The sequence below is a fragment of the Nomascus leucogenys genome, chromosome 5 (genome assembly GCF_006542625.1).
Source record: "Nomascus leucogenys isolate Asia chromosome 5, Asia_NLE_v1, whole genome shotgun sequence".
In the NCBI taxonomy this organism is placed as follows: domain Eukaryota; kingdom Metazoa; phylum Chordata; class Mammalia; order Primates; family Hylobatidae; genus Nomascus; species Nomascus leucogenys.
The window spans coordinates 135171483-135188161 of NC_044385.1; the positions used below are offsets into that span (position 1 = coordinate 135171483).

A 16679-nucleotide genomic window follows, 5' to 3' on the forward strand; every position below is an offset into this window, starting at 1 on the left:
TTAAAACTACAACACTCAGTAGTATAGACATGTTTTCCCAGCCCAAGAGACAACTTCATTTGGAAATCAAGCTCTGCCACCCACTAGCCCTGTCCCCTTGGGCCAGTCACTGACTTCTGTTGGCACCAATTCTCTTGCCCGTAAACATAAAAATACTTCTCTGACTCCAGTCCTAGGTTCTGGAGGACTGTATGAGTGAGTGCCTGTGAGGTGCTGAGGACAGCACCATGCACAGAGTGCCTGTAAGCTATTATTACCATTATGACTAAACTATGATTAATTCTGCTAGGATTTTGTGTGTAATATAGCATCTTATAGTTTGAAATAGCACGAGAGCTTTCCATCCTTTGTCATATTTATTTTCCATCTTTTTAGTTTGTATTTTTGCCCAAATTTGTATTATTGTTTCTTTTTTTTTTTTTTTTTTTGAGACAGCATCTCACTCTGTTGCCCCAGCTAGAGTACAGTGGCGGGATCTCGGCTCACTGCAACCTCTGCCTCCCAGGTTCAAGCAATTATCCTGCCTCAGCCTCCTGAGTACCTGGGACTACATGCACACGCCACCACGCCTGGCTAATTTTTGTATTTATAGTAGAGATGGGGTTTCACCATATTGGCCAGGCTGGTCTCGAACTCCTGACCTCGTGCTCCACCCACCTCAGCCTTCCAAAGTGCTGGGATAACAGGCGTCAGCCACTGCGCCCTGCTTATAGTTCCATTTTTTAATTGATTTGTAGGAATATGTTTTAAATTGCTGCTAATCTATTGATTATATGCACAGCTTATACACCTCTCTGTCTTTGCTTATTTTCTATTATTTTCTATTATTATATGGTTGACAAGAGCTTGTTAAATTTAATGTAGTGAGATCGCTCCATCATTCTCATTATAGTTTGTATTTTTGAATCCTATTTCCTTGTTTACATACAAATCATGAGAGTACCATTCTATATGCTTGTCTAAATGCTTTAAACTTTGCTGCTTATATTCGGGATTTAAATTCACTTGTAAGTAAGTTTTACACATGCTATAGAATAGAGATTAACACTTGTTTTCTTTACAAATAGATGATCAGCCCTCTCAGCAGCACCCTTTACCACTGATAAGTGGTGCAGCCTGGTTGGTTATACACTGTGTCTTTGATATGAACAGGAGGCAGGGAGAGACCGGGTAGAAGAGAGCAGTTCCCTGGCAAAGGCCCCACCCTCAAGCCTGGTAACCCACAGCCCTAAATGGGAACAGATATTCCTGTTTTCATGCCAAAAAGTTGCCTTTGGCCCACCATGTCCCCCATCCTGTACCCCCAAACACCAGACTCCACAAGCAGATGAACAGAAGAGTAGAAGAGTGGCAGAGAAGGACAGAAGAGAAGGAGCATCTGAATGTTGAGAGGAGTTCAGCTGGGGATGGTTGAAGAGATTGGCCACTGGATGGCCAAACTCCAGGGAAGATCATCTTCTCACTCTATCTGCTTTCCAGCTCCCCATCCATCCCACTGAGAACCACCTCCACCACTCAATAAAATCCCTGCATTCACCATCCTTCAAGTCCGTGTGTGATCTGATTTTTCCTGGATGCCAGAAAAGAGCTTAGGATACAGAAAGCTGTCACACTGGCCCTCTGCCCTTGCAAAAAAGGCAGAAGGTCCACTGAATTGTTTAACACTTAAGCTGTCCATGTGCAGCAAAGCTAAAAGAGTGCACTGTAACACATGCCCACTTGGGCTTCAGAAGTTGCAGACACCCACCCCTAGACGCTACTATGGGGCCAGAGCCTGAAGGTGCTGGCCCAGGCTCCTGTACCTGCCCATCTGCATGCTCCCCCTCCCATAAGGGGTTTGAGCACACACAGTGGCCAAACAGATGAGCCACACCCTGTCACACATCCTGCGAGCAGGGTTAGGGAACTCTCCCATTTCATCTTCACCAACATGTAGGGTTGCACTGAATTATCTAGTCTGTTTCAAGTGATCTGTGATCCATTTATCTAGTCTTTGCACCAGCACCACACTGTGTGATGACTTCAGCTTTTGTAGTTTTGGTTGAGGTGTAATGTTTGTAGGAAAGTGCTTATGTTGCTGAGCGTGCAGGTGGGTATTACTCAGCTCCAGAACATTATCAACACTCCAGAAGCCCCTTAAACATTAGCACTTCCCCTGCTACTGCCAACTTCACTTCTAACAGCAAGGATTGGTTACCTGTGTTTGTACTCGATGTAAGTGAAGACATACAGTGTGTTCTTTTATGTATCTGACCACTCACACTCAACATTGTGAGATTCATCCAGTTAACTCTAATTGCGGATCATTTATTCTACTTTAAAAATTATTTTTGCTATAATTTTAAATGTGTGTAAAATGTGTAGATAAATTTTACAAGCAACTTTTAACATCAACCTTTTTTTTATTATTATACTTTAAGTTCTAGGGTACATGTGCACAATGTGCAGGTTTATTACATATGTATATATGTGCCATGTTGGTGTGCTGCACCCATTAACTCATCATTTACATTAGGTATATCTCCTAATGCTATCCCTCCCCACTCCCCCAACCTCAGACAGGCCCCAGTGTGTGATGTTCCCCACCCTGTGTCCAAGTGTTCTCATTGTTCAATTCCCACTTATGAGTGAGAATACGCGGTGTTTGGTTTTCTGTCCTTGCAATTGTTTGCTCAGAAAGATGGCTTCCAGCTTCATCTATGTCGCTCCAAAGGACATGAACTCATCCTTTTTTATGGCTGCATAGTATTCCATGGTGTATATGTGCCACATTTTCTTAATTCAGTCTATCATTGATGGACATTTGGGTTGGTTCCAAGTCTTTGCTATCGTGAATAGTGCCGCAATAAACATACGTGTGCATGTGTCTTTATAGTAGTATGATTTATAATCCTTTGGGTATATGCCCAGTAATGGGATGGCTGGGTCAAATGGTATTTCTAGTTCTAGATCCCTGAGGAATCACCACAATGTCTTCCATAATGGTTGAACGAGTTTACAGTCCCACCAACAGTGTAAAAGTGTTCCTATTTCTCCACATCCTCTCCAGCACCTGTTGTTTCCTGACTTTTTAATGATCACCATTCTAACTGGTGTGAGATGGTATCTCATTGTGGTTTTGATTTGCATTTCTCTGATGGCCAGTGATGATGACCATTTTTTCATGTGTCTGTTGGCTGCATAAATGTCTTCTTTTGAGAAGTGTCTGTTCATATCCTTTGCCCACTTTTTGATGGGGTTATTTGATTTTTTCTTGTAAATTTGTTTGAGTTCTTTGTAGATTCTGGATATTAGCCCTTTGTCGGATGGGTAGATTGCAAAAATTTTCTCCCATTTTGTAGGCTGCCTGTTCACTCTGATGATAGTTTCTTTTGCTGTGCAGAAGCTCTTTAGTTTAATTAGATCCCATTTGTCAATTTTGACTTTTGTTGCCATTGCTTTTGGTGTTTTAGTCATGAAGTCTTTGCCCATGCCTATGACCTGAATGGTATTGCCTAGGTTTTCTCCTAGGGTTTTTATGGTTTTAGGTCTAACATTTAAGTCTTTAATCCATCTTGAATTAATTTTTGTATAAGGTGTAAGGAAGGGATCCAGTTTCAGCTTTCTACATATGGCTAGCCAGTTTTCCCAGCACCATTTATTAAATGGGGAATCCTTTCCCCATTTCTTGTTCTTGTCAGGTTTGTCAAAGGTCAGATGGTTGTAGATGTGTGGTGTTATTTCCAAGGGCTCTGTTCTGTTCCATTGGTCTATATCTCTGTTTTGTTACCAGTACCATGCTGTTTTGGTCACTGTAGCCTTGTAGTATAGTTTGAAGTCAGGTAGCATGATGCCTCCAGCTTTGTTGTTTTGGCTTAGGATTGTCTTGGCAATGTAGGCTCTTTTTTGGTTCCATATGAGCTTTAAAGTAGTTTTTTCCAATTCTGTGAAGAAAGTCATTGGTAGCTTGATGAGGATGGCATTGAATCTATAATTATCTTGGGCATGGAGTTTGAGATCTGAGAACAGACAGACTGACTCCCCAAGTGGGTCCCTGACCCCCGAGTAGCCTAACTGGCAGACACCACCCAGTAGGGGCTGACTGACACCTCATACAGCCAGGTGCCCCTCTGAGACGAAGCTTCCAGAGGAAGGATCAGGCAGCAACATTTGCCGTTCTGTAATATTTGCTTTTCTGCAGCCTCTACTGGTGATACCCATGTAAACACGGTCTGGAGTGGACCTCCAGCAAATTTCAACAGACCTGAAGCTGAGGGTCCTGACTGTTAGAAGGAAACTAACAAACAGAAAGGACATCCACACCAAAACCCCATCTGTACATCACTATCATCAAAGACCAAAGGTAGATAAAACCACAAAGATGGGGAGAAACCAGAGCAGAAAAGCTGAAAATTCTAAAAATCAGAGCACCTCTTCTCCTTCAAAGGAACGCAGCTACTTGCCAGAAATGGAACAAAGCTGGATGGAGAATGACTTTGATGAGTTGAGAGAAGAAGGCTTCAGATGATCGTTAATAACAAACTTCTCTGAGCTAAACGAGGATGTTCGAACCCATTGCAAAGAAGCTAAAAACCTCGAAAGAAGATTAGACAAATGGCTAACTAGAATAAACAGCATAGACAAGACCTTAAACGACCTGATGGAGCTGAAAACCATGGCACGAGAACTACGTGATGCATGCACAAGCTTCAGTAGCCAATTTGATCAAGTGGAAGAAAGGGTATCAGTGATTGAAGATCAAATGAATGAAATGAAGCAAGAAGAGAAGTTTAGAGAAAAAAGAGTAAAAAGAAATGAACAAAGCCTCCAAGAAATATGGGACTATGTGAAAAGACCAAATCTATGTCTGATTGGTGTACCTGAAAGTGATGGGGAGAATGGAACCAAGTTGGAAAACACTCTTCAGGATATTATCCAGGAGAACTTCCCCAACATAGCGAGTCAGGCCAACATTCAAATTCAGGAAATACAAAAAACGCCACAAAGATACTCCTCAAGAAGAGCAACTCCAAGACACATAATTGTCAGATTCACCAAAGTTGAAATGAAGGAAAAACTGTTAAGGGCAGCCAGAGAGAAAGGTCGGGTTATCCACAAAGAGAAGCCCATCAGACTAACAGCAGATCCCTCAGCATCAACCATTTTAAAATACTTTTCTGGCATGTGGTCCCATCAACCTAAAATATGTTTACTGTGTATTTAAACAAAGGTATTCTCCTGTGTAATCTCCATACTGTCACCAAAATGGGAAAATTATTACTGATACACTGGTGTCACTGAATCAAGAGACCTCGTTCAGGATTTCCCATTGTCCCAGTAATGCCCACAGAGCTAGAGATTCAGGCCAGCATTGCGTGTTGCATTTTGAACCACCATGCCCTTGACTCTCCTTCAGTATGGACCAGTTCTGCAATCTTCTTTTGACTTTTCTGACCTTGACATCTTTGAAGATACAGGCCAGTTATTTTGTAAAATAAAAATAACTTTGATTTCTTCACAACTAAGAAGTCTTCCTACTCTTGAGTTTTTATTCTAAAGTAATGAAATTTACTAGAAATTCAAAAGGACTAAAAATACTGGAAACTAATCATTATGGCAATAATTATAAATCACTGTTTCTCTAAAATTAATTAATTTTTGTTTTTCTGAGAAATTTGTAAACATATGCATTTCAGCTGCAACTGTCTCTCACATTCAAATTTAAAACCTGGGCTATCTTATGGTGTTGAAATTAAATACTGCTGAGAGAAATTGTATTTGGTGTAAATTACCACAGTTTCAGCTTACTGCACAGATATCTGTTAAACAACATTTTTTGTGAGTTGCTCTTCTTAAAGACAGCAGAATAATTAAAGCCTGTGGACCAAGTAATGAAGGATAAAGTATAAGCCTCCATTTTGTCATTATGCATGCTGAAAATGTGCTGAGAAGGGTGTGATTTTACAAATGTTTTTACATACCAATGAGATTCAGAATTAGAGATTCATTCACTTCTGCATCTTGGACATAAGTCACTCTCATTATGGGATGAGGAATCCTGGCGCCTTTTCACTGAGGTTTTCCCCTTGCTGCTGCCCTGTTTTCCAGGTGTCCCAGCTGTATTTCAGCTCCTCGGGGAAGCTGTGTTCCTCGCTGCCTCCTCACCTCTTCTCCTGTGTGGAGAGAGCCTTTCACCAGCTCTTCCAGGAGCAGCGACCTCAGTGTTTCATCCTCAGGTGAGTTCTCCCTCAACCTTGTCTGCCACGCTCAGGTTTGCCACGGGGCTTGGCAGTAAAGATGTACTCATTTCCCATAGTTTACCTTTATGTACTTTTTTTTTTTTTTTTTTTTTTTTGAGACGGAGTCTCGCTCTGTCGCCCCGGCTGGAGTGCAGTGGTGCAATCTCGGCTCACTGCAACCTCCACCTCCCGGGTTCACGCCATTCTCCTGCCTCAGCCTCTCCGAGTAGCTGGGACTACAGGCGCCCGCCACCACGACCGGCTAATTTTTCGTATTTTTAGTAGAGATGGGGTTTCACCGTGGTCTCGATCTCCTGACCTCGTGATCCGCCCGCCGCAGCCTCCCAAAGTGCTGGGATTACAAGCGTGAGCCACCGCGCCCGGCCTACCTTTATTTACTTTCTCAGCACTTTGAGGTCCAGTATATCTTTGCAATAAGTACATTTGACTCGTTACAAAGGAGAAACATCTTGGCTGTTAGGAATAGCCCCAAGTGTAGCTGGATCAATATTAACAAACTTAACCTGAAACTCATTTCCTTTTGAAGATTTAAAGCTTAGATAAAAAGTTTTTGCTTTTGAACCTAAGAAAACATGGAGAAAGAAAAACTTCCAATTTTAGTGAACCTAAGCCACTGTTCTTCAAAATCCAGGGCTGCCCCAAATATCATTTTCTTTCTTTCCAAAGATATGTGTTCTCAGCCTGTTTCTTGTTATTTACCTTTGCCCACACTTCACTGAATTCTACTTCCTTTTTTTTTTTTTTTTTTTTTTTTTTTGAGACAGGGTCTCGCTCTGTCACCCAGGCCGGAATTTAGTGGCATGATCACAACTCACTACAGCCAACCTCCCAGGCTCAAGTGATCCTCCCACCTCAGACTCCCAAGTAGCTGGGACTACAGGCACATGCCACCACACTTGGCTGATTTTTTAATTTTTATAGATATGAGATCTTACTATATTGCCCAGGCTGGTCTCAAACTCCTGGGCTCAAGCGATCCTCTTGTCACAGCCTCTCAAAGTGCTGGGATTACAGACCTGGGCCACTGCATTTGGCCCAAAATATTTTTTGAATTTGAAACCCATTCTAGACTCATTTGAATTTGAAACCCATTCTAGACTCATTTGAATTTGAAACCCATTCTAGACTCAAGGATGAGAAAGGCACCGAGGCAGGGGCTTCCATCCATTCTTTCTTTTGATACGGAGTTTTGTTCTTGTTGCCCAGGCTGGAGTGCAATGGCACGATCTCAGCTCACTGCTGCCTCCGCCTCCTGGGTTCAAGTGATTCTCCTGCCTCAGCCTCCTGAGTAGCTGGGATTACAGGCATGTGCCACCACACCCAGCTAATTTTGTATTTTTAGTAGAGTTGGGGTGTCACCATGTTGGTCAGGCTGGTCTCAAACTCCTGAGCTCAGGCGATCCACCTGCCTCGGCCTCCCAAAGTGCTGGGATTACAGGTGTGAGCTACTGCACCTGGCCACTCATTCTAGACTCAAGGATGAGAAAGACACAGAGATGGGGGCTTCCACCCATTCTAGACTCAGGCAACCCTATTTTTACCTGCTTTGTCTGTCTAGTTTCCTGGTCTTCATTTGATAAATAGGGAAAAACTTTTTAAAAGTTGCTTAGAAAAAGCACTGTCAATTGGTGAGATAGGGAGGGTATAACACTGTTGACAATAACAACTAATGTTTATTGAGAATTTACTGGGTGCCAGACCCTTGACTAGATTATTTCTATGTATTATTTATTTCTTTAGAATTTACATAAATTTTGAGTGCTTCCACTTAATTCTAGGATGATCATTGCAGCTGTTATAGGTCAGTGTTTGAAAGTGTGGGTCCTGAGCAAGGCTCTGAGGGGAGAAAAGAGCCAGCAGGCCCATGCGCTTCGGGAGTCCGCCTGGGAGAGAGCACACAGCGGCCAGCAAGTTTTCTCAGTGAAGAACCCCGTTTATCTTAGTTTAACCCAACAGTTTTGACATGTATTTGCTCGTGGAACTTTTTATCCAGTATATATTCTGCAGAACTAGTTCTCCTTTGGGTCATTTTTTTTTTTTTTTGAGATGGAGTCTCGAGTCTCGCTCTGTCGCCCAGGCTGGAGTGCAGTGGCGCCATCTCAGCTCACTGCAAGCTCCGCCTCCCGGGTTCATGCCATTCTCCTGCCTCAGCCTCCCGAATAGCTGGGACTACAGGCGCCCGCCATCACGCCCAGCTAATTTTTTGTATTTTTAGTAGAGACAGGGTTTCACCGTGTTAGCCAGGATGGTCTCTATCTCCTGACCTCGTGATCCGCACTCCTCGGCCTCCCAAAGTGCTGGGATTACAGGCATGAGCCACCGTGCCTGGCCCATAAAGGATATTTTCTCTGCCTCTAAGAAAGTCCTTGCCTAAAACATATGAAACATCAAAAAACATCCTGGATGATATCAGAGAGAAAGAGCATCAGCAAGTGTTTGCTGGCATTAGCAGGTACTATGATAATATATAGGCCAAGTCGGTTATGCCTTCTCAGCCTGACACCTTTCTGGCATAATTCACCTACACTAGGTGGTTCTACCCTGTGAGATACTGAATGGCAGAACTTGTGTCATATTCATTTGTAATGCCAGCATCTGAAACACCATAAGGGACATGACACAGTAAACATATACTGTGTATTTCAGACAAATGAATCAAATTGAAGTGTCAACGGAGACCACAAATTCATTGCAAGTTGATGTGCCATTCCCTCCTCATTTCTGTGTCTGAAAAATATCTCCAGTTAATTTTTTTACTTGTTCCTTCAAAGTAGCTTCAAAGGAACAAAGGAACAAGCTTTGAAGCAAAGTTTCTTCAAACTTATGTTTTTCCTCTCTGTTTTCCTTAGTGGAGAAAGGGGATCAGGAAAGTCTGAAGCCAGCAAACAAATCATAAGACACCTCACCTGCAGGGCTGGCTCCAGCAGGGCCACACTGGATTCCAGATTCAAACATGTAAGTTTTTTGTTTTGGTTGGCAAATATGTGAATGAAGATGTTCAGCCAATTGTCATTTACAGTAGGGGAGGGGACATCATAATAGACACAAGGGGGTCAAAATTTGTGGAAATAAAGAATAAAAAATTGTTGAGCTTGGGTTCAAATTAATATTGTTCAAGTGAATATTTATTTATTTTACATATTTAAAATATTTTGTACATACTTTCTTTTTGTATTTGCTCTGAATAGTTGGATCTAAAACACGTAATATAGGTAGATGTTGTTGTTCACAAAGAAAGTGCACTTTGAGGCTGGGCGCAGGGCTCACGACTGTAATCCCAGCACTTTGGGAGGCCGAGGCATGTGAATCACCTGAGGTCAGGAGTTCGAGATCAGCCTGGCCAACATTGTGAAACCTCGTCTCTACTAAAAATACAAAAATTAGCCAGGAGTGGTGGCTGGTGCCTGTAATCCCAGCTACTCAGGAGGCTGAGGCAGGAGAATTGCTTGAACCCAGGAGGCAGAGGTTGCAGTGAGCCGAGATCACACCACTGCACTCCAGCTGGACAAGAGCAAAATTCTGTCTCAAAAAAGAAAAGAAAAGAAAAGAGAAAGTGCACTTTGGTGTGTTAGGACATTTTGAGGAGCTGGCCAGAAATGAAATTATCGTGAAGGGTCACTGAGGGCTGATAATAAATCTTTAGTGTATCTGAAGGAATTGGCAATAGTTAGCCTTAAAGACTTTGATGGGCAGGCCATGCAACTTTGGGGCCGAAACAGATTTTAAACTCTATTCGGAAACATTCGAAGTGTTAACTGTCCCGCTAATTCATCATTCTAAAATATCACCATGATTGAAGGAGGAAGCAAAAAGACCTGTTAGCAGCTAAGATAAAGCTAAAAACATCCCACACAATCAAACTCAGAAATTTTACTCAAGGAGGCCACCACAGGTGCTTATCCATAGACTGATTCTGTTGTTTATACATAGTTCTAGCAAGTTTCGTTAAAAGGTTTGTTCAGACCATAGCAGATCAGAAGAAGACATTGAAAGGCCACTGGAAGGAACGGCTAACAGTGGGGAGAACAGACAGGACAGGAACCAATAACCAATCCAAAAGAATGGAAATCAACAGTCTGCTCTCTAGGGGCCTCTACCTAGAGATGGAACCCTCTCCATGTCTAGATTTCTTTTGGAAATCACTCCAGATGCCTGGAAGTTCTTGATGATTGTCCTAAGGTTGAAATAAAATATTATTTTAGAGGATACTCCACCCTTGCTTATGCTGATCAACATGACTCAGTGCCATGGGTACACCAGCAGCTCCCAACCCTAATCTCCACACTGCCTCTCACTCTTAAGATGCAGACCTGCCTCTCCAACGAACTTCCTGGACATGCCACAGTGTACTGCAAAGATGTGGCCAAAATTGAAGTCTTTCTTTTTTATTTTTATTTATTTATTTACTGTTATTTATTTTTGAGACAGGGTCTCGCTCTGTCACCCAGGCTGGAGTGCAGTGATACGATCACCACTCACCTCAGCCTCAACTTCCTGGGCTCAAGCGATCCTCCCACCTCATCCTTGCAAGTAGCTGGGACCACAGGCATCTGTCTCTATGCCTAGCTAATTTTTGTGGTTTTTTTTTTCTTGTGGAGACTGGGTCTCCCATGTTTCCCAAGCTGGTCTCGAACTGCTGGGCTCAAGTGATCCACCTGCCTCAGCCTCCCAAAGTGCTGGGATTACAGGCGTGAACCACTGCATCATACTAAGTTTCTCTATTTCCAACACATTCTGAATATCCTATCACTCCTAGCTCTTTAGTCTGTCCAGTTTCCTTCAGGCCCACAGTCATTGCTGCTGTGGAGTCATCTTCTCACATGGCATTATCTTTGAGACTGTTCTAAGTTGCTCTCTTTCTTTTTCCATTCTTGGCCGTCCTCTAGTGCATGTCCCTGTGGCAGGCCATGGTTGGTAGCTCTGCTCCCCAGGGTCAGGTAGGGCCCAGGCCCTGTCGCTCCCCAGACACTTTCTCATCTGCTCAGAGAAAGGGAGCAGCAAGCCCCAGTCCAGGGAGAAGGCTCATCATGTGCAGAGGGGCTACCTGTCTTCTCATCACAGTTATGGGCTTGAACTTAGTCATGCTGCTGTCTAGTTAGGACTCATTGCTAACTAGGCAGCCATGTATTCAACTTCAGCCGGTACATGGAAGAAGAGGAGAGTTGATGCTGGTGAACTGCCATCAGCCTGTATCACCAGAGACTCCTTTGCTCAAAGCCCTTGAGTGAGTCTCTGTTCCCTTTACATCAACGCCAGTAAATCGGCATGGCTTGGCATTCTTTCTGGCAATGTTACGTTTGTTGTCGTCTTTATTTTCTTGTCTAATCTTAGAACACTGTATCCGCTTCCTCTTGCTCTATGCCGAAGCCACCTTTGAGCATGTATCCCTCTCAGCCTGGCCCGTGCAGTCTCATTCATTTGCTTTCTCACTCCACAAGCATCCATTAATATAAAGGGCTACCCAGTGCCTGTCCCTGGAATTCAGAGCTGCTGTCTCAACAGCACGGTAGGAGCTCAGTTTCTATGTGGGGAATAAATAAACTGAAATAAGTGGGGGAATAAACGGAAATAAGTTTCTATGTGGGGAATAAACTGAAATAAGTATTGTGACGGTATCGGAGAAACATTTAATCACCCCCAGTTTCCTAAGTTAAGTTCCTTAGTTAACTGTACATTATCAAATACATTTACTGTGGACAACCCGTTTGTATGTCATCAGGAGGCTGTACATTTGGCCTGTGTGTGTGTCCTTATATGTGATTTATAGAACTAACATTGACATTTTCTTCAATTTGTCTTAACTGCCCTGCTTTTGTTAGATAGTGGGATTTTTCTACCTCTCTTCCTTTTTATACAACCTTTTATTTTTCTTTCCATTGTAGGAAAGACACATTTGTTAAAAAAAAATTCTTATTATCTCGCAGGTCAAGAGAACACTAAATGCATATATGGAAAATCATGTTCAATTCCACATATACACTAACAGAACATAAGATTTTCTATAAATAAATCAATATTCTATTTATAACTTTCAAGAAATAATGTACATATGTGCTATATCATTGCCTTGACAAAAAATAATGCATATACACATCATAGGCCATGTTACAATAGTATAAAACTTTCTATTGGCACTTATTTCAAGTGTGATATTGATGCAGTGTGAAATTTCCACTGAGGTGCCTCTGATGCTGACATGTGTCTGGTCGTACACACATTTACAGAAGGATACCTGCATTTCAGTCATAATTTTATATTTAAAAGTGTCTGATTATATTCGTGCAAGACAGCTGCACTTATATCGTTTCCTAAATCGATGCCATCTAAAGGTTCAAAAGTTAAAAATATGGAAATATACTGCACAACGATTATTGTGCTATTTGTGTTGGTTTCTGTGTCACCTGCTTTTTTGTCTGGCTGCTACAGTGTAGAGTGATTTCTACCATGGTGGCGGTTAGTTGGCATGTTCTGGAAATTTACAGTATCTGATTCTTCATTTAGAAATGAGAATAACTGATTTTTAATTAATAAATTAGTATTATTTTGCATATTTTATACTTGTGAATTATAAGTAATTTTAAAATTTATTCTGCTCTAATAGATCCCTAAGCTTATGTCTGATTCTGTAGACTCTTCTCTTTAAAAAGAATGCATAATTAATTAGTTTTTTGAATATCTGTGGTATCATGTGTGTTCATTAATGACTTTAATTTATAACCATTTATTAAGCTCATACTGTACTGAGCATCTGCATAATTCTACAGCAAGCTCAAAATAATTTTTTTTTTTTTGAAATAGAGTCTTGCTCTGTCGCCCAGGCTGGAGTGCAGTGGTGTGATCTCGGCTCACTGCAATCTCCATCTCCTAGGTTCAAACAATTCTCCTGCCTCAGCCTCCCAAGTAGCTGGGATTACAGGTGTGTGCCACCACACCTGCCTAATTTTTGTATTTTTTAGTAGAGATGGGGTTTCACCATGTTGGCCAGGCTGGTCTCGAACTCCTGACCTCAAGTGATCTACCCGCCTCGGCCTTCCAAAGTGCTGGGATTACAGGCATGAGCCACTGCATCTGGCCGCTCAAAATAATTTAACATTGAGAGTCAACTTGGGAAAATATCATAGCCCATCTTCTTTGTTCAAATACGTTAATATCTTAACAACTGACACTTAAGAGTTAGAGTATGTGTAAAACAACATGGTTATAAAAGTCTCAAGTTAACTAACAGAAATAACAGAAACTGATGATTTAATCATAATAACAAGGAACAATAGTTTCCCCTCTAAATTACAAACAATCATCTATTAAAATGATCATTTGGGAGACAGCAGGCTGTATAATTTCTACAATGCATTCTCTACTATCTTATGTAAATTGGCTTTAAATTTTAGTTCAAACGAATACATTCTAAAATGCATTCCTTTGGATCAGGTCGATATAACCCTCCCAAATCAATTAGCATCTGGGAGTCCAGATTATAATATCAGTGCATATTTCAAGTAAAACTAATTCTAGTTAACTTGTTTGTTTTATTCACTCCTCATGACAAATAAAAAATGTCGTAAATAAATGACTTCTAGTCTCATAAAAAAATATTGCCCAATATTTAAATTCCATGTCAGCTATGGTTTGTTTCCCTTTAAATTATTATCCATATGAATATCATTCAGTGTCCAAGATGTTCATGAAAATCATCAGCCATCATATCTGTAAATCATCCGAGTATATGTGCAGGAATTAAATACAAGCATTGAATACATTTTTTAATTTACTGTAAATCCTTATAAAATTAGAGGGTTTCGTGAAATTAAGTATATTTAAGAGACGAACCAGTACAATAAATCTTCACAATGTCATTGATGGGTTCTTGGAAACTGTGACTTTAAGCAAAACTATTTCCTGTCTGCTGTAAGAACTCTTGTTTATATCAATTAGTCTGTGATAAAATTGGTTGCATTAGAAGGAACGTTGTTTTGCTTAAAGTAGAAATTTCCAAGAACCTATTGATGATAATAAGTGAGCTCTTCCTATACTTCCTGAAAGGAAAATCTGATTAAGGAAATGAGTAGAAAAGAACATCCTTGAACAGCCTTGATCTATGGAGCTATCTAGTAGAAAGTTTGAAGGTCAGGATAAGATGAAAGGAAAGTTCAGTAGGTGGCCGTAGGAGGAGAGGACAATGAGCTGATTAGAGACACGGTTTAGCCATATTTGGTTGTGAGACTCCACTCTGGAATATCACACGGACCAACATGGGGAGTGCTGGCAGGTGGGATCAGGTGTGTAGCAAGCACACAAACTGTACATTCCACTGAGAGAGCCTGGTTCATTGTAAAGGAGAGAATTTTGCCTCGAATCCTAGGAAAATACTCATTGGAGATCATTTGGATTAGCAGTTACCAAATAATGTGTAGTAAAAGAATGATAGAGAAATAAAAGTCAGTGTACTAGTCTGTTCTCATACTGCCATAAAGATACTACGTGAGACTAGGAAATTTATTAAAAAAAAAAAAAAAGGAGGTTTAATTGACTCACAGTTCTGCATGGCTGGGGAAGCCTCAGGAAACTTACAGTCATGGCAGGAGGTGAAGAAGAAAGAAGCAAGGCACGTCTTACATGATGGCAGGAGAGAGAGCATGCGCAGGGGAAACTGCCAGTTTTAAACCATAGATCTCATGAGAATGCCCTCATGATCATGAGAACAGCATGGGGAAAACTGCCCCCATGATTCAATCACCCCCCACCAGGTCTCTCCTTGGACATGTGGGGATTACAATTCGACTGGAGATTTGGGTGGGGACACAGAGCCAAACCATGTCAGTCAGGATGTATTGGGGTGGTCTTCAGTGTAGTACTGTGCAGACACTGAGGAGTAGAGAAAGTGTTCCTGTGGTTGACAATAATGGCATCATTGTTAAAATTAAAGATGGCCATCTCAGTGGAGTATGGGAAGCCAGAGAACCCAAAATGAAAGGGTTTGGGTGGAAACTGTAAGTTTCACACTGTCACAGCACACAGTACTCTCCCTGAAGGAGGTTTTGGGAGAAGAGAGGGAAAGAGGAAGATTTAGTTGGTAACAACTAGAAAGTGAGAAAGTGCAGCATTGAGGTCCAGAAATGACTTTTGGCGATTATATGCAGGTCAAACCCTTATTCTTATGAGACGTGACTGAAATACTTCTCAGTCTTACACCTCATTTGGCCCATCTTAAAAGCCTCCATGAGCTCACCTGCCTTTGTCCTGTGCTTCAAGTGCACTTTACCCACTGGGTAGATGGATGGAACCCGATCACCACAGACGTGGCTTTGTTCTCCCATTGAGTTTCAGAGCAGCTAAGAGCAGTTAGGAAGGGCTGTTTTGTTTCTAACCCCTGCATTTGAATTTCAAACATTGGAAGCAGGGGATTTTCCATGACATTAAATTTATTGGAACAGAAAAGTCATGTTTCAGGAAGAAACTACCTGGAACCTTCACCAACTCTGGTCCAAATGAATTTCAACTTTAAGAATTTTCAATTCCGTTGAAATCACTTAAATAGGCATTCACTATGCAATAGCTTTCAGAGAGCAGAGTGATGGGCTGATACCGATTGAGTTAATATTTTTTATAGAGGATGCCACAAGTTTTTCCTTTTAGAAAATACAGTAGATTAATTCCTACCATAATAGTCCACAACTTATAGGGACATAAATTGATAGAAAAAATACCATACATTATAAATAGAAAAAAAAGTCAATAAAATTTGAATAAGTAAATATTGAGGAAAATATATATATATTTAATTTTCTTTGTTTATATTTTTATTTAAATTTTGTTACTGTGCAAAATGGTCATTATTGTTTTTGAAATCAAGGTGAGCAGCGGAATAATGACAGTTTTGTTTCGCTCAGTATTTCTCTTAATACATTTATTTAGTGCCACCTATTGGCCAAGTGGGCTAATTAAAGATAAAAAACTGGTTATTGAATAGTTTATTTAGCATTTTAATCTTGACTCGTGGATGACAACGTACAGTGAAAGAACGCCATGGGGTATTTACATTTTGTTAAGTAGTTGTGGTTTTATATTCATTTCATGCCTTCTATGTCTCTATTGGTACTTCAGCACTAATTACGGCATAGCGCAGTGGTTAAGTGTGTGATTCTGAAAGCCAGCTCACCTGGGTTCAACTCCCAGCTTCATTGCTGACAACCTTTGAGCCTTGGGAAAACTACTTGGTCTATATCCTTTTTTCTGTAAAGCAGTGTAAAATATACACTGGTCCCGAGAGTTAACAGAGAACACACATGCACACACACATCACCCGTTAGAACACGGCCTGGCACATAGTGAGCATGACAGGAACGTTGTCTATTGCTATTCACAGAAGTAAAATTCACTGTTGTTATTTGCTGAATGTTTTCTTTGTGCCAGACATAAAGCTGAGTGCTTTACACAGCGGAC

General features: G+C 41.2%; 1 protein-coding gene across 1 annotated transcript in view; it reads left to right on the forward strand.

Moving 5' to 3' along the window:
• MYO16 (myosin XVI) overlaps window positions 1-16679 on the forward strand; it is a 575469-nt gene that overhangs the window by 250717 nt on the left and 308073 nt on the right. Inside the window, exons 13-14 of the mRNA XM_030813681.1 lie at window positions 6088-6215; window positions 9089-9194. Of these exons, the coding sequence (XP_030669541.1) occupies window positions 6088-6215; window positions 9089-9194 (234 nt within the window). The remainder of the gene's footprint in view (window positions 1-6087; window positions 6216-9088; window positions 9195-16679) is intronic.